The following is a 19,441-nucleotide window of genomic DNA, read 5'->3' on the forward strand; positions in this document are numbered from 1 at the left end:
ATTTTTCTGATGACATGTTACAGAGTTTCATCTATTTGCTTCTACTATTAATTACTGCCAAGTTTGTTTAAAGAACAGGGAAGAAGAGACTGCGGATTCTGAGAAATAAATGTTTATAAATGCAAATACAAAGAAATCAACAGACGTAAGTGGAGAAGGAAGCATTATTTCTCCGGATACTAATATGCTTAATACTTTTAGGCATTAGTGTTTTTGCATTGTCCTTTGTAAGCTGCCGACGGACATCACGTGGCAGTGAAAAGCTTGGAGAAGATGGCGACAGTAAGGACGGGCGATAACAAACTGTTGTAGACTCGGTCGCTTTCATTCGAGCATGAAGAGTTTGACTTTATTCTGGTGGTGTTTAGTTTTGTGCTTATTTCTGGGCTTTTTGTGAATTCACACATCTCTGTCCTGGTGCAGCCTCGCATGGCAGTAGCGTGATTGTGCCCCCCTGTGGAGAAAGAACGGTACAACCTACATCATCTAATATATAAAGCTGAGTGTATGTATGTACTGTATGTGTGTATGTGTGTATGTATGTGTGTATGTATGTACTGTATGTGTGTATGTATGTATGTGTGTATGTATGTACTGTATGTGTGTATGTATGTACTGTATGTGTATGTATGCATGTATGTATGTATGTATGTGTGTATGTACTGTATGTATGTGTGTATGTGTGTATGTATGTGTGTGTGTGTATGTGTGTATGTACAGTGCCTACAAGTAGTATCCAACCCCCTGCAGATTTACCAGGTTTACACATTCGGAATTAACTTGGCATTGTGACATTTGGACTGTAGATCAGCCTGGAAGTGTGAAATGCAGCAAAAAAGAATGTTATTTATTTATTTATTTATTTATTTATTTAAATTGTGAAAAGTTTATTCAGAGGGTCATTTATTATTCAACCCCTCAAACCACCAGAATTCTGTTTGGTTCCCCTAAAGTATGAAGAAGTATTTCAGGCACAAAGAACAATGAGCTTCACATGTTTGGATTAATTATCTCTTTTTCCAGCCTTTTCTGACTAATTAAGACCCTCCCCAAACTTGTGAACAGCACTCATACTTGGTCAACATGGGAAAGACAAAGGAGCATTCCAAGGCCATCAGAGACAAGATCGTGGAGGGTCACAAGGCTGGCAAGGGGTACAAAACCCTTTCCAAGGAGTTGGGCCTACCTGTCTCCACTGTTGGGAGCATCATCCTGAAGTGGAAGGCTTATGGAACTACTGTTAGCCTTCCACGTCCTGGACAGCCTTTGAAAGTTTCCACCCGTGCCGAGGCCAGGCTTGTCCGTAAAGTCAAGGCTAACCCAAGGACAACAAGGAAGGAGCTCCAGGAAGATCTCATGCCAGTGGGGACATTGGTTTCAGTCAATACCATAAGTAACGTACTCCACCGCAATGGTCTCCGTTCCAGACGAGCCCGTAAGGTACCTTTACTTTCAAAGCGTCATGTCAAGGCTTGTCTACAGTTTGCTCATGATCACTTGGAGGACTCTGAGACAGACTGGTTCAAGGTTCTCTGGTCTGATGAGACCAAGATCGAGATCTTTGGTGCCAACCACACACGTGACGTTTGGAGACTGGATGGCACTGCATACGACCCCAAGAATACCAACCCTACAGTCAAGCATGGTGGTGGCAGCATCATGCTGTGGGGCTGTTTCTCAGCCAAGGGGCCTGGCCATCTGGTCCGCATCCATGGGTAGATGGATAGCACGGCCTACCTGGAGATTTTGGCCAAGAACCTCCGCTCCTCCATCAAGGATCTTAAGATGGGTCGTCATTTCATCTTCCAACAAGACAACGACCCAAATCACACAGCCAAGAAAACCAAGGCCTGGTTCAAGAGGGAAAAAATCAAGGTGTTGCAGTGGCCCAGTCAGTCTCCTGACCTTAACCCAATTGAAAACTTGTGGAAGGAGCTCAAGATTAAAGTCCACATAAGACACCCAAAGAACCTAGATAACTTGGAGAAGATCTGCATGGAGGAGTGGGCCAAGATAACTCCAGAGACCTGTGCCGGCCTGATCAGGTCTTATAAAAGACGATTATTAGCTGTAATTGCAAACAAGGGTTATTCCACAAAATATTAAACCTAGGGGTTGAATAATAATTGACCCACACTTTTATGTTGAAAATGTATTAAAATTTAACTGAGCAACATAACTTGTTGGTTTGTAAGATTTATGCATCTGTTAATAAATCCTGCTCTTGTTTGAAGTTTGCAGGCTCTAACTTATTTGCATCTTATCAAACCTGCTAAATCTGCAGGGGGTTGAATACTACTTGTAGGCACTGTATGTCCACTAAAGGAATCTGCACCGTTGTATTTACAATCACAAAATTTTTCACAGACGTCCCATGTGACTAAGGGAATGTTTTGATGGGAAAATTACAGTTAAGGCCGCTTTACACATTGCAATATCGGTACCGATATCGCCAGCATGCGTACCCGCCCCCATCGGTTGTGCGACATGGGTAAATCTCTGCCCATGTCGCACAACATCGCCCGGACCCGTCACACTACTTACCTTCCCTGTGACCAGTGAACCACCTCTTTTCTAAGGGGGCAGTTTGTTCAGCGTCACAGCGACGTCACAGCAGCGTCACTGAACCGCCGCCCAATAGAAGCGGAGGGGCGGAGATGAGCGAGACGAACATCCCGTTCGCCTCCTTCCTTCCGCATTGTGGGCGGGAGGCTGGTAAGGAGAGCTTCCTCGTTCCTGCGGTGTCACACGGAGCGATGTGTGCTGCCGAAGGAACGAGGAACAACTTCGTTACTGCTGCAGTAACGATATTTGAGAATGGACCCCCATGTCGCCGATGAGCGTTTTTTCGACGATGTGAAATCGCTCATAGGTGTCACACGCAACAGCATCGCTACAGCGGCCGGATGGCGTCACAAAATCCGTGACCCCAACGAGATCGCTGTAGCAATCTTGTAGCGTGTAAAGCCCGCTTTACTCTCCAAAAAACTTGCCTCCATTAAAGTTAATGGAGCTGCGAGCTATTAGGTTATTAATAGGAGCTATGATTGGTTGCTATAGGAACAAAATAAACTGTTAGTATAAGAAGCTTATGTGTGAGGTAATAAGATGTCAGTGGGGAGACGGATAGAGAGAGACAGAAAGAGACAGACAGAGAGAGAGAAAGAGGCAGACAGGGAAAGAGACAGAGAAAGAGACAGAGAGTCAAAGAAACAGACAGACACAGACAGACAGGGAAAGAGACAGAGGCAGACAGGGAAAGAGACAGAGATGGGGAAAGAGACAGACCAGGAAAGAGACTGACAGGCTGACAGACACAGTGATAGCGAGAAACAGACAGAGACTGATACAGAGACAGAGAGATAGGCACAAACAGACATGGATAAACAAAGACATACAGACAGACACTCAAAGAGACAGACACACAGAGACAGACAGAGACAGATAGGGAGACATACAGAGATAGGGAGAGACAAACAGAGACTGAGAGAGACAGACAGAGACTGGGAGAGACAAAGAGAGACAGACAGAGACTGGGAGAGACAAACAGAGACAGACAGAGACTGGGAGAGACAGACAGAGTCTGGGAGAGAGACAGAGACACAGTTACTATCCCGGGCAACGCCCAGGTACTACAGCTAGTATCTATATATCCCAAAATATGCATAGTACAACATTCTTTAGTCATCTAAAATATTTTTTACTAATTCAATAAGCAACCTATGGTGAAGAATTTGCCTTAATTTGGATATTGTCATAGGTGTGTACCAGGTGTCTTGTGGTGTCAATCAATAGAAGGTCATAGTGTTTCATAGTATGACTGTCATGGGTGTGTCACAGGTAACAGACAGTCCTGTTGGTGTCTGACAATAGAAGGTCACAGTGTTTGGCTACGCAAAATACTCCCTGAATTTCTATTGTCCCTGCTGTCAGTATTCAGAGTACTAGGTATCTCCTCTGCTGGATTTCATCCTTTTCCCTTTAGGAACCAGCAGAGTTCCTGTTCCATTTAGCTACTAATCATTTGTATTTTCCTTTGAGTGATTGTGCTTGTGATTTTCAGTTCCTTCACAAGCTCTGGATGCAAGCAGGTGGCTTGCACTCATCTGTGGGATCATTGCTGATCTGTGCTGAACTTCTTTCCAAGGCATCTGGAGAAAAGTTGTTCATGCATTTTCCTCATGTGTGTGCTCCCTGTGTATTCTTTAGCGTTTAGGAGGGTTGATGAAGAGCTCATCCCACTCATTCCCTATTTACGGCCCAGCTCTAGGGTCATCCTTGGGCAGTGATGGCCAAGCTTTTGAGCTTAGTGTGTCAAAATTCGTAAAAATAAAATAAATATAACTTGGGTGGTCTGTCACTTCTCGAAAAATACAAAATTTTGTGACACTTGTAGCTCTAATAGCAAAGTTATCTGATAATGACTGCTGGGGGAGGGGGAGGAGATAATGATTATCTCCTCTCTCCCTCCCCCAGCAGTCATTATCTCCACTCCCCCCAGCAGTTATTATCTCCACTCCCCCCAGCAGTCATTATCTCCTCTCCACCTCCCCCGAGCAGTCATTATCTCCTTTCCCCAAGCAGTCATTATCTTCTCTCCTCTCCCCCAGCAGTCATTATCTTCTCTCCTCTCCCCCAGCAGTCATCATCTCCTCTCCCCCTCCCCCAGCAGTCATTATCTCCTCTCCCCCTCCCCGGAGCAGTCATTATCTCCTCTCCTCCTCCCCCAGCAGTCATTATCTTCTCTCCTCTCCCCCAGCAGTCATTATCTTCTCTCCTCTCCCCCAGCAGTCATTATCTTCTCTCCTCTCCCCCAGCAGTCATCATCTTCTCTCCCCCTCCCCCAGCAGTCATTATCTCCACTCCCCCCAGCAGTCATTATCTTCTCTCCTCTCCCCCAGCAGTCATTATCTCCTCTCCCCCTCCCCGGAGCAGTCATTTTATCCTCTCCCCCTCCCCTGAGCAGTCATTTTCTCCTCTCCTCCTCCCCCCAGCAGTCATTATCTCCACTCCCCCCAGCAGTCATTATCTCCTCTCCTCCTCCCCCGAGCAGTCATTATCTCCTCTCCCCAAGCAGTCATTATCTTCTCTCCTCTCCCCCAGCAGTCATTATCTTCTCTCCTCTCCCCCAGCAGTCATCATCTTCTCTCCCCCTCCCCCAGCAGTCATTATCTCCACTCCCCCCAGCAGTCATTATCTCCTCTCCCCCTCCCCCAGCAGTCATTATCTCCTCTCCCCCTCCCCGGAGCAGTCATTATCTCCTCTCCTCCTCCCCCGAGCAGTCATTATCTCCTCTCCCCCAGCAGTCATTATCTTCACTCCCCCTCCCCCCAGCAGTCTTTATCTCCTCTCCCCCTTCCCCCAGCAGTCATTATCTCCACTCCCCCCAGCAGTCATTATCTTCTCTCCTCTCCCCCAGCAGTCATTATCTCCTCTCCCCCTCCCCGGAGCAGTCATTTTCTCCTCTCCCCCTCCCCTGAGCAGTCATTATCTCCTCTCCCCCAGCAGTCATTATCTTCACTCCCCCTCCCCCCAGCAGTCTTTATCTCCTCTCCCCCTTCCCCCAGCAGTCATTATCTCCTCTCCCCCTCCCCCAGCAGTCATTATTTCCTCTCCCCCTTCCCCCAGCAGTCATTATCTCCTCTCCCCCAGCAGTCATTATCTACTCTCTCCCTCCCTCAGCAGTCATGATAATGATTATCTCCTCTCTCCCTCCCCCCAGCAGTCATTATCTCCTCTTCTTTCCTCCCCAGTCCCCACCACCCCACTAAATTTTTTATAACATATCCTGATTGGCTTTAACTGGCAACAGCAGTGCCCTATAAATGTGCTAATGTGTGGATTTACTTCAGCAGCCACACTGCAATGCCCCCCGGTGCTTGCCTGCAATGGCGCCTGTCTTCATGCGCCACTCTGGAGGTTAGAGGCGTGTTATGTACTGCATGGTATGAGAGCACACCTCACTCAGGACCCATATTAAAGGTACAGACCACAAGCCAATGGTGATATAACTACAATTGCATGTGCGGTTCCCCGGTCCGGTCATTTCGGAATAGTTTTGCCACACATGCAGTTCTAGTTAAATCACTGGTGGCCGTGGCTTGTCTTATAGATTGAGATGTGGCCGCCTGCCCGGGTGCACTTGTCATCAGAAATGGTCTGTTGTTTCATTTCTGACACGCGTGTCATAGGTTAGCCATCACTGTCCTAGGGTCAGGTATCCAGCTCAGTGAATAGGTGTGGAACTTATTTAGGGTGGTGAAAGACCACAGGGACCAGCAGTAGGGATACCTAGGGTCAGGTATCCAGCTCGGCGCATAGGTACGGAACCTATTTAGGGTGGTGAGAGACCACAGGTACCAGCAGTAGGGATACCTAGGGTCAAGTATCCAGCTCAGCACCTATTTAGGGTGGTGAGAGACCTCAGGGACCAGCAGTAGGGATACCTAGGGTCAGGTATCCAGCTCGGCGCATAGGTGTGGAACCTATTTAAGGTGGTGAGAGAGCACAGGGACCAGCAGTAGGGATACCTAGGGTCAAGTATCCAGCTCAGCACCTATTTAGGGTGGTGAGAGACCCCAGGTACCAGCAGTAGGGATACCTAGGGTCAGGTATCCAGCTCGGCGCATAGGTACGGAACCTATTTAGGGTGGTGAGAGACCCCAGGTACCAGCAGTAGGGAAACCTAGGGTCAGGTATCCAACTCGGTGCATAGGTGTGGAACTTATTTAGGGTGCTGAGAGACCTCAGGGACCAGCAGTAGGGATACTTAGGATCAGGTATCCAGCTCGGCGCATAGGTGTGGAACCTATTTAAGGTGGTGAGAGAGCACAGGGACCAGCAGTAGGGATACCTAGGGTCAAGTATCCAGCTCAGCGCCTATTTAGGGTGGTGAGAGACCCCAGGTACCAGCAGAAGGGATACCTAGGGTCAGGTATCCAGCTCGGCGCATAGGTACGGAACCTATTTAGGGTGGTGAGAGACCACAGGGACCAGCAGTAGGGAAACATAGGGCCAGGTATCCAACTCGGCACATAGGTGCGGAACCTATTTAGGATGGTGAGGGACCCTAGTTGTCAGCGGTAGTCTTGGTCAGGGGTCACCATTTTCCCCTTCCCTAGACACAAGGGTTTCCCTTCCCTTTCGCTGTTCGCTTGGTACTTCCCCATACCCATGTTGTCAGATATATTATTACAACTGGGAATATTGATATTTAGGAAGGTGATACAATATCAATACTTGGACATGCTAGAAATAAGATATCTCTGTAGAACTGACCTGATGCGGACATATACCGTGAAATACATCTTGTTTCCGCTCCAGTGCAATTCACATACGTGTTACAGTCACAGTTTCTAGCGTGGAAAGCGAAGCACGATTTACACCTTATCCCATTGCCTTTGACTTTTTCATCTTTAGGGAAACCTTTATCTGGTGGAACTTGCAGAGAAACAAAAGAAAATCCCGAAAGTTAAAGTTAATCATCAGTTTTCATATTAAAATGATAAAAAAAAGTTGCAATTCTTTCCTTGACCACTAGATGTCAGTGCAGTTAAGACTCAAGAGATTTTTGCTTTACAGCCTGCAGTAAAACTTAATGTTACTTTCTCCTTATCGCTAATGATTCTATGGTATTGCTCAATTGTAATGCTCAATTTTACCATAGAGTCTACAGATCTTGTTTCATATAACTTTATATAATGATTTCTCTGGTATCACTTACTGGTGGGGACCGGAGGAGTGCAGTTGTTCGTATTGCAGCAGGTTGCATTGATCTTCAGGATGCCTCTCTCAAACCGCACAAATCCCGTCTTTTGCTCCGAGCAGTTACCGCACATTCTCATAAAGAGAGATGTTTCCTTTGCACCTGTGTAAAGCATTAACCAGTGACGTCAGTATCAAGCGAGCGGCGAAACGTAAGGGAAGGGGACCCCTGCTTCCAGGGAAGGGGGAGATGGTGACTCCTGACCAAACCTACTGCTGCTCCCTGGGGTCCCTCACCACTCTAGATAGGTTCCACACTTATGCGCCAAACTTGATACCTGACCCTAGATATTCCTAGTACTGGACCCTAAATATGGAACGGGTGGGATGAGCTCTTCATCAACTCCACTAAATGCTAAAGGAAGACACAAGGTGGACACACGGGGGAAAACCATTAACTACTTATCCACAGATGACTCAGGCAGGAGTTCATCAATGATACTACAGATGAGAGCAAGCCACCTGCTTGCAACCAGAGCTAGAATGAACTGAATAATATCACCAGCACCAGTCCAGGGAAGAAGGGAGTATTTAAGCACCAAGAGAATACTGATGATCAGCAGCTATGTAAAAGGCAAGCTCCTGGTGGGTTCAAAAGAGGGAGAGCTAAGATCCATCAGGAAAGCTACCTATTACAATGAATAGTAACAACACGAAAAATAAAAGGTCAGGGAGCATTTTGCGCAGCCAAGCACTGTGACCTCTATTGCCAGAAACTACATGACTGTCTGTCACCCCTGACACACCTATGACAATATACCTGTAGATACACTACATGGAGAAAAATCATTCAGTCCCATCAACTCCTCAACCCCAGTGTATAACATCCAGCCCCTCACCCCCTGTTCTGCAACTAGTGCATCTGGCTCCCGTAAGTGTACTGTTCTGATCTTGTCCCGCAACCCTGTTCCCAAGTTACCCTTCTCTGCCTGTGTCCCTGACTCTCATGTTACCATGTTGCTCCTGACCTCAAGTTTGTACCCTGACCTCCTTGTGTTCTATACGTAAATTATTAGCTTCTGACCACTGGATCGTACTCTGATATCGACTCCGCTTTCTCCCCGCGTTCCATACGTGACTACCTGGCTTCTCACCTCCGGCTCATACCATGACCCTGGCTCCTCTTTCTCCTTGTGCTCCATACGTGACTTCCTGGCTTCTGACCTCCTGCACATACTCTGACCTCAACTTCACTTTCTCTCTGTTTTCCATACGTGACTTCCTGGCTTCTGACCTCCAGCTCGCACTCTGACCTCGGCTCCACTTTCTCCTTGCGTTCCATACTATACTTCTAGCTTCTGACCTCTGGCTCATACTCTGACCTCGCCTCCTCTTTCTCCCTGTTTTCCATACGTGACTTCTTGGCTTCTGACCTCCGGCTCGCACTCTGACCTTGGCTCCACTTTATCCTTGTGTTCCATAAGTGACTTCCTGGCTGTTGACCTCCGGCTCATACTCTAACCTCAACTCCGCTTTCTCCCTGTTTTCCATACGTGACTTCCTGGCTTCTGACCTCCGGCTCGTACCTTGACCTTGGCTTCGCTTTCTCCCTGTGTTCAATACATTACTTCCTGACACTGATCTCCGACTCGAGCCCTGACATCGGCTCTGCTTTCTCCCTGTGTACCTTATTTGACACCCTGGCTTCTGATGTCCGGCTCATACTCTGACCTCGACTCCGCATTCACCTTCTGGTAGACCATCACAATTCCTATATAATATCTATATATTTTTGTTTTCTGTTTTATTAAATGATACAAAGTTTCTTCTCCTAATTTAATCTTTCACGTTTCTATTGTAATGAGCGGCTTCAGATCCGCAGCTCGATGTCCTTACCTTCAGGAAGTCAGAGCTTCCTCATTAGTACAAACCTTGGCAATATGCGTTCGTTCTTTCTTTCTTTCTTTCTTTCGTTTCTTTTTTTTTTTTTTTCTTTTTTAATGTTTCCTGTTTCTTTTTAATGATTTCCAGATCTTAAACCACTTAAATCATAGAGGAGAAATGCCAGGTGCCTGTAACATTGTACGGTAAGAACGTGGCAGGAGCCATAAGGAAGGAATCGACTTACTAAAGAAAATAATACATATTTGCAAAATAAGTTACAATTTAATTATATTTTTAAATATCTCTTACTATACTATGCCACGGAACTTATTTGTGGCATAGTATAGTATATATTAAATATATATATATACGGTGTATATATACATATATATATATATATATATATATATATATACAGTCAGGGCCAGAAATATTTGGACAGTGACACAAGTTTTGTTATTTTAGCTGTTTACAAAAACATGTTCAGAAATACAATTATGTATATAATATGGGCTTAAAGTGCACACTCCCAGCTGCAATATGAGAGTTTTCACATCCAAATCGGAGAAAGGGTTTAGGAATCATAGCTCTGTAATGCATAGCCTCCTCTTTTTCAAGGGACCAAAAGTAATTGGACAAGGGACTCTAAGGGCTGCAATTAACTCTGAAGGTGTCTCCCACATTAACCTGTAATCAATGAAGTAGTTAAAAGGTCTGGGGTTGATTACAGGTGTGTGGTTTTGCATTTGGAAGCTGTTGCTGTGACCAGACAACATGCGGTCTAAGGAACTCTCAATTGAGGTGAAGCAGAACATCCTGAGGCTGAAAAAAAAGAAAAAATCCATCAGAGAGATAGCAGACATGCTTGGAGTAGCAAATCAACAGTCAGGTACATTCTGAGAAAAAAGGAATTGACTGGTGAGCTTGGGAACTCAAAAAGGCCTGGGCGTCCACGGATGACAACAGTGGTGGATGATCGCCGCATACTTTCTTTGGTGAAGAAGAACCCGTTCACAACATCAACTGAAGTCCAGAACACTCTCAGTGAAGTAGGTGTATCTGTCTCTAAGTCAGCAGTAAAGAGAAGACTCCATGAAAGTAAATACAAAGGGTTCACATCTAGATGCAAACCATTCATCAATTCCAAAAATAGACAGGCCAGAGTTACATTTGCTGAAAAACACCTCATGAAGCCAGCTCAGTTCTGGAAAAGTATTCTATGGACAGATGAGACCAAGATCAACCTGTACCAGAATGATGGGAAGAAAAAAGTTTGGAGAAGAAAGGGAACGGCACATGATCCAAGGCACACCACATCCTCTGTAAAACATGGTGGAGGCAACAGGATGGCATGGGCATGCATGGCTTTCAATGGCACTGGGTCACTTGTGTTTATTGATGACATAACAGCAGACAAGAGTAGCCGGATGAATTCTGAAGTGTACCGGGATATACTTTCAGCCCAGATTCAGCCAAATGCCGCAAAGTTGATCGGACGGCGCTTCATAGTACAGATGGACAATGACCCCAAGCATACAGCCAAAGCTACCCAGGAGTTCATGAGTGCAAAAAAGTGGAACATTCTGCAATGGCCAAGTCAATCCCCAGATCTTAACCCAATTGAGCATGCATTTCACTTGCTCAAATCCAGACTTAAGACGGAAAGACCCACAAACAAGCAAGACCTGAAGGCTGCGGCTGTAAAGGCCTGGCAAAGCATTAAGAAGGGGAAACCCAGCATTTGGTGATGTCCATGGGTTCCAGACTTAAGGCAGTGATTGGCTCCAAAGGATTCGCAACAAAATATTGAAAATAAAAATATTTTGTTTGGGTTTGGTTTATTTGTCCAATTACTTTTGACCTCCTAAAATGTGGAGTGTTTGTAAAGAAATGTGACAATTCCTACAATTTCTATCAGATATTTTTGTTCAAACCTTCAAATTAAACGTTACAATCTGCACTTGAATTCTGTTGTAGAGGTTTCATTTCAAATCCAATGTGGTGGCATGCAGAGCCCAACTCGCCAAAATTGTGTCACTGTCCACATATTTCTGGACCTAACTGTATATATATATATATATATATATATATATATATATACTATTTATATATATATATATATATATATATATATATATATATATATATATATATATATATATATATATATATATATATATATATATATATATAACATTAACTTATATTATTTATTTATTTTTATTTATTTATTTTATTTGCATCATTTAGAGCTCTTAATTTCTCAGCTTCTCAAAGGCATTATCTTCACTGTCCCCATAAGAACTCACAATCTAAATTTCCTATCATTATGTCTATGAATGCATGAGGAAACCAGAGAAGACACGTGTAGAGACGGTGAAAAAAAAGACACTCCTTACATATATTCTCCTTGGTTTTTAACTTAGGATCCCAGCGCTGAAAAGCAACATATTAACCACAGTGCCACCACGCTGCCCACATGGCATACACATACACACAATAGACATACTAGACATTAATGCACTATATACATGATTTCACACAACATGCATATATACAGGGGCGTATCACTGTTACCGCGACCGGGCCCAGGGGTACAGGGGGCCACCTGCCCCAATGCTTGTTTCAGCTGCAGGTGCCTCCGAGGTTGTTCATCCAGCTAAAATAGATTGCAGCACAGAGTCTCGTTGGGATCCTGCATTGTGATGTGCCGGCTGCCGATTAAGGCTATGAATATTCACTTCTCCCCACATCCATAATCCAGGGTGTGGGGATCAGAGAATATGCCGGTACCGGGCAGCTGATCATGCTGTAAGTGGAGCACAGTGACGTCATGCGCTGCGCCACTTCCACACTGGTCAGTTGCGGTATGCTATAATCGGAGGAGGACATCAGGGAAGTGAGGGAAAGGTGTGTATAATCATTTATTTTTATGTGCAGCACCTGGGGGTATTATATGTACCAAGATGCAGCCAGGATGGGGCCATAAACCAGGCTGGGGCCATTATGGGGACATGTATACCAGGATGGGGCCATTATGGGGACATATATACCAGGAAGTGGCCATATATAACAGGATATAGCCATTATGGGGTCATACACCATTATGTGGCCATGATGAGGACATATACCAGGATGGGGCTATAATGGAGATATATATATACCTGAATAAGTCCATATATACCAAGATAGAAGATGATGGGGACACATATCCCTGGATGGGGCTATGATGGGGACATGTATACCAGGATGGGGCCATTATGGGAACATGTATACCAGAATGTCACCATTATGGGGACATATATACCAGGAAGGGGCTATATATCAGAATATAGCCATTATGGGGTCATACACCATTATGTGGCCATGATGAGGACATATACCAGGATGGTGCCATAATGAGTGTATGTATATATATATATATATATATAATATATATATATATATATATATATATATATATATATATATATACACCTGGATGAGGCCATATACACCATGATGGAAGATGATGGGGACACATATCCCCGGATGGGGCTATGATAAGGACATGTATACCAGGATGGGGCCATTATGGGGACATGTATACCAGCATGGGGCCATAATGGAGATATATATATATATATACATATAACTGGATAAGGCCATATATACCAGGATGGAAGATGATGAGGACATACCCCTGGATGGGGCTATGATAGGGACATATATACCAGGATGGGCCACATATACCAGAATATAGCCATGATGAGGTCATACACAAGTGGCCAAGGATGGGACAGTAGGGGAGAATGGGTTCAGTACTACACAATTAAAGGGGAGAGGGTCATCTCATATGTCTTTATAGGATTTAGAACGCTACAACACTCATCTGATCAACATGTGGGGGGGCAGGCTCAAACTTTGCACTGGGGCCCATCAGTCTCTAGTTACGCCACTGGATATATATATATATATATATATATACAGCATACACCTGTCCACTATACACACAATGTGCACATATGCACTACACACCCAAAATACACATGTACTGTGCATACAACAAATACACTATATTCAAGATATACAGCATAACAATATACCATACACAAACAATACACACGCAAATTATAGACATACACTATGTACAGGGCATACTCACATATACTGTTCACACCATGTACACACATTCACTAAGCATACAAATACACAAATACATTTTACACAAAATGTATATACTATTTACACAATATACACACATATGATATGCACACAATCTAATATATAAAGCTGAGTGTATGTGTGTGTGTATGTCTGCTAAAGGAATCCGCACCGTCGTATTTACAATCACAAAATTTTGCACAGACGCTCCATGTGACCCAGGGAACATCATAGACTGTGTTTAGGCAGGAAAATTTAACTCCGTGCTTTCCAGTTACTCTACAAAACTCCTGCAGCCACTAAACTGAATGGAGCTGGGAGCTGCAGGCTATAAATGACAACTATCAGTGGTTGCTATAGGAATAAAATAAACTGTTAGTATAAGAAGCTTATGTGTGAGGTAATAAGATGTCGGTGGGAAGACGAATATAGAGAGAGACAGACAGAGATAGACAGGGAAAGAGACAGACAGGGAAAGAGACAGCCCTGGAAAGAGACAGCCCTGGAAAGAGACAGACGGGCAAAGAGACAGACCAGGTAAGAGACAGACCGGGTAAGAGACAGATCTGGAAAGAGACAGATCTGGAAAGAGACAGATCTGGAAAGAGACAGCTGGGCAAAGAGACAGCCGGGCAAAGAGACAGCCGGGCAAAGAGACAGTCCAGGAAAAAGACAGACCGGGAAAGAGACAGATCTGGAAAGAGACAGATGGGCAAAGAGACAGACGGGCAAATAGACAGCCCTGAAAAGAGGCAGCCGGGCAAAGAGACAGCCGGGCAAAGAGACAAATGCCCAAAGTAACAGACGGGCAAAGAGACAGGCCTGGAAAGAGACAGGCCTGGAAAGAGACAGGCCTGGAAAGAGACAGGCCTGGAAAGAGACAGAGCGGGAAAGAGACAGAGCGGGAAAGAGACAGAGCGGGAAAGAGACAGAGCGGGAAAGAGACAGAGCGGGAAAGAGACAGCCCTGGAAAGAGCAGCCCTGGAAAGATAGCCCTGCAAAGAGACAGATGGGCAAAGAGACAGACGAGCAAACAGACAGACCTAGAAAGAGACAGCCCGGCAAAAAGACAGCCCGGCAAAGAGACAGCCCGGCAAAGCGACAGACCTGGAAAGAGACAGACGGAGAAAGAGACAGATGAGGAAAGAGACAGATGGGGAAAGAGACAGCCCCGGAGAGAGACAGCCTCGGAGAGAGACAGCCCTGGAAAGAGACAGCCCTGGAAAGAGACAGACCGGGAAAGAGACAGACCGGGAAAGAGACAGACTGGGAAAGAGATAGACCCAGAAAGAGACAGACAGGCAAAGAGACAGATGGGCAAAGAGACAGACGGGCAAAGAGATAGAGAGAGATACACACACACAGACAGATACAGAGATTGAGACAGATAGACTGATGTAAATACAGACAGAGAGATAGAAACAGACAGCCACGGAAAAAGACAGACAGCCAGACACAAACAGACACACAGACAGAGACTGGGAGAGAGACAGAGAGACAGTTACTATCCCGGGCAACGCTGGGTGCTACAGCTAGTACAGTTAGGTCCAGAAATATTTGGACAGTGACACAAGTTTTGTTATTTTAGCTATTTACAATAACATGTTCAGAAATACAATTATATATATAATATGGGCTGAAAGTGCACACTCCCAGCTGCAATATGAGAGTTTTCACATCCAAATCGGAGAAAGGGTTTAGGAATCATAGCTCTGTAATGCATAGCCTCCTCTTTTTCAAGGGACCAAAAGAAATTGGACAAGGGACTCTAAGGGCTGCAATTAACTCTGAAGGTGTCTCCCTCGTTAACCTGTAATCAATGAAGTAGTTAAAAGGTCTGGGGTTGATTACAGGTGTGTGGTTTTGCATTTGGAAGCTGTTGCTGTGACCAGACAACATGCGGTCTAAGGAACTCTCAATTGAGGTGAAGCAGAACATCCTGAGGCTGAAAAAAAAGAAAAAATCCATCAGAGAGATAGCAGACATGCTTGGAGTAGCAAAATCAACAGTCGGGTACATTCTGAGAAAAAAGGAATTGACTGGTGAGCTTGGGAACTCAAAAAGGCCTGGGCGTCCACGGATGACAACAGTGGTGGATGATCGCCGCATACTTTCTTTGGTGAAGAAGAACCCGTTCACAACATCAACTGAAGTCCAGAACACTCTCAGTGAAGTAGGTGTATCTGTCTCTAAGTCAACAGTAAAGAGAAGACTCCATGAAAGTAAATACAAAGGGTTCACATCTAGATGCAAACCATTCATCAATTCCAAAAATAGACAGGCCAGAGTTACATTTGCTGAAAAACACCTCATGAAGCCAGCTCAGTTCTGGAAAAGTATTCTATGGACAGATGAGACAAAGATCAACCTGTACCAGAATGATGGGAAGAAAAAAGTTTGGAGAAGAAAGGGAACGGCACATGATCCAAGGCACACCACATCCTCTGTAAAACATGGTGGAGGCAACGTGATGGCATGGGCATGCATGGCTTTCAATGGCACTGGGTCACTTGTGTTTATTGATGACATAACAGCAGACAAGAGTAGCCGGATGTATTCTGAAGTGTACCGGGATATACTTTCAGCCCAGATTCAGCCAAATGCCGCAAAGTTGATCGGACGGCGCTTCATAGTACAGATGGACAATGACCCCAAGCATACAGCCAAAGCTACCCAGGAGTTCATGAGTGCAAAAAAGTGGAACATTCTGCAATGACCAAGTCAATCACCAGATCTTAACCCAATTGAGCATGCATTTCACTTGCTCAAATCCAGACTTAAGACGGAAAGACCCACAAACAAGCAAGACCTGAAGGCTGCGGCTGTAAAGGCCAGGCAAAGCATTAAGAAGGAGGAAACCCAGCGTTTGGTGATGTCCATGGGTTCCAGACTTAAGGCAGTGATTGCCTCCAAAGGATTCGCAACAAAATATTGAAAATAAAAATATTTTGTTTGGGTTTGGTTTATTTGTCCAATTACTTTTGCCCTCCTAAAATGTGGAGTGTTTGTAAAGAAATGTGACAATTCCTACAATTTCTATCAGATATTTTTGTTCAAACCTTCAAATTAAACGTTACAATCTGCACTTGAATTCTGTTGTAGAGGTTTCATTTCAAATCCAATGTGGTGGCATGCAGAGCCCAACTCGCCAAAATTGTGTCACTGGCCAAAGATTTCTGGACCTAACTGTATATATATATACACTATACACAACATACACCTATATATTATACACCTAAATGACTGATATACACTATGTACAAGGCACATTTACATATACTACACACACAATATATACACATTAACTATGCACGCAAAATGCACACATATATTACACACATGACATATATATACTATTTACACAAGGTAAACACATATACTATGCACAAACTATACACATGTACATTATACACATAATATACAGACATATACTATGCACATAATATACACATATACAGTATATTGTACAATATACACATATACAGTCATATGAAAAAGTTTGGGCACCCTTATTAATGTTAACCTTTTTTCTTTATAACAATTTGGGTTTTTGCTATTTCAGTTTCATATATCTAATAACTGATGGACTGAGTAATATTTCTGGATTGAAATGAGGTTTATTGTACTGACAGAAAATGTGCAATCCGCATTTAAACAAAATTTCACCGGTGCAAAAGTATGGGCACCCTTATCAATTTCTTGATTTGAACACTGCTAACTACTTTTTACTGACTTACTGAAGCACTAAATTGGTTTTGTAGCCTCATTGAGCTTTGCACTTCATAGGCAGGTGTATCCAATCATGAGAAAAGGTAGTTAAGGTGGCCACTTGCAAGTTGTTCTCCTATTTGAATCTCCTATGAAGAGTGGCTTCATGGGCTCCTCAAAACAACTCTCAAATGATCTGAAAACAAAGATTATTCACCATAGTTGTTCAGGGGAAGGTACAAAAAGTTGTCTCAGAGATTTAAACTGTCAGTTTCCACTGTGAGGAACATAGTAAGGAAATGGAAGAACACAGGCACAGTTCTTGTTAAGCCCAGACGTGGCAGGCCAAGAAAAATATCAGAAAGGTAGAGAAGAAGAATGGTGAGAACAGTCAAGGACAATCCACAGACCACCTCCAAAGACCTGCAGCATCATCTTGCTGCAGATGGTGTCACTGTGCATCGGTCAACAATACAGCGCACGTTGCACAAGGAGAAGCTGTATGGGAGAGTGATGCGAAAGAATCCATTTCTGCAAGCACGCCACAAACAGAGTCGCCTGAGGTATGCAAAAGCACATTTGGGCAAGCCAGTTACATTTTGGAAGAAGGTCCTGTGGACTGATGAAACAAAGATTGAGTTGTTTGGTCCTACAAAAAGGCGTTATGCATGGAGGCAAAAAAACACGGCATTCCAAGAAAAGCACTTGCTACCCCCAGTAAAATTTGGTGGAGGTTCCATCATGCTTTGGGGCTGTGTGGCCAATGCCGGCACCGGGAATCTTGTTAAAGTTGAGGGTCACATGGATTCAACTCAGTATCAGCAGATTCTTGACAATAATGTGCAAGAATCAGTGACGAAGTTGAAGTTACGCAGGGGATGGATATTTCAGCAAGACAATGATCCAAAACACCGCTCCAAATCTACTCAGGCATTCATGCAGAGGAACAATTACAATGTTGTGGAATGGCCATCCCAGTCCCCAGACCTGAATATCATTGAACATCTGTGGGATGATGTGAAGCGGCTGTCCATGCTCGGCGACCATCAAACTTAACTGAACTGGAATTGTTTTGTAAACAGGAATGGTCAAATCTATCTTCATCCAGGATCCAGGAACTCATTAACAGCTACAGGAAGCGACTAGAGGCTGTGATTTCTGCAAAAGGAGGATCTACAAAATATTAATGTCACTTTTATGTTGAGGTGCCCATACTTTTGCACCGGTCAAATTTTGTTTAAATGCAGATTGCACATTTTCTGTTAGTACAATAAACCTCATTTCAATCCAGAAATATTCCTCAGTCCATCAGTTATTAGAGATATGAAACTGAAATAGCAAAAACCCAAATTGTTATAAAGAAAAAGGTTAACATTAATAGGGGTGCCCAAACGTTTTCATATGACTGTACCAAGTTACACATATACATACAGAAAATACATACATATATTATACTGTATGTAAACAAAAATACATTCATTCACAGATAAATAAACTGACACATACACACATATCAATACATACATAAATACATACTAACACATAAGTACATACATACACATAAATGCATTAATTTATACATAAAATAATATAAACATGCATACGCAAACATAAAAATTCAAACATGCATTGACACCTACATAAATGCTGTACATGTACACATACAAATATATATACACATATATAAAGATACACACAGATGAATACACATACAAATACTGCATATATACACATATATAGAGATACACACAGATGAATACACATACATAAGCTTTAGTTGGAATTTCTCACAAGAAAAACCGATTGCCGGGGGTTATAGAGGATGGCGCAGATTCTTGGTGATAAGACCGCTTTAACTCACCTATTTTGGTCAGTTCAATCACCGAGATGCACTCATCGGTGGCGGATGAACATTTCTGTGCAATTCCCCGACAGGACTTTTCATTTTCTCCCACGCACTTTACACACAACATCGGCACATCTAGAAGAGATGAGACAACGC

General features: G+C 43.8%; 1 protein-coding gene across 2 annotated transcripts in view; it reads right to left on the reverse strand.

Annotated features, from left to right (window-relative positions):
• Window positions 1-96: 96 nt before the first annotated feature.
• The window catches only part of LOC142257110 (uncharacterized), a 76,167-nt gene continuing 56,822 nt past the window's right edge, over window positions 97-19,441 (reverse strand). For both annotated transcript variants that reach the window (XM_075329194.1, XM_075329196.1), the window contains 4 exons: window positions 19,301-19,420; window positions 7,724-7,867; window positions 7,279-7,440; window positions 97-454 (listed from right to left, as the gene is read on the reverse strand). In XM_075329194.1, the coding sequence (XP_075185309.1) occupies window positions 246-454; window positions 7,279-7,440; window positions 7,724-7,867; window positions 19,301-19,420 (635 nt within the window). In that variant the 3' untranslated portion in view covers window positions 97-245. The remainder of the gene's footprint in view (window positions 455-7,278; window positions 7,441-7,723; window positions 7,868-19,300; window positions 19,421-19,441) is intronic.

The sequence above is a fragment of the Anomaloglossus baeobatrachus genome, chromosome 11 (genome assembly GCF_048569485.1).
Source record: "Anomaloglossus baeobatrachus isolate aAnoBae1 chromosome 11, aAnoBae1.hap1, whole genome shotgun sequence".
NCBI lineage: Eukaryota > Metazoa > Chordata > Amphibia > Anura > Aromobatidae > Anomaloglossus > Anomaloglossus baeobatrachus.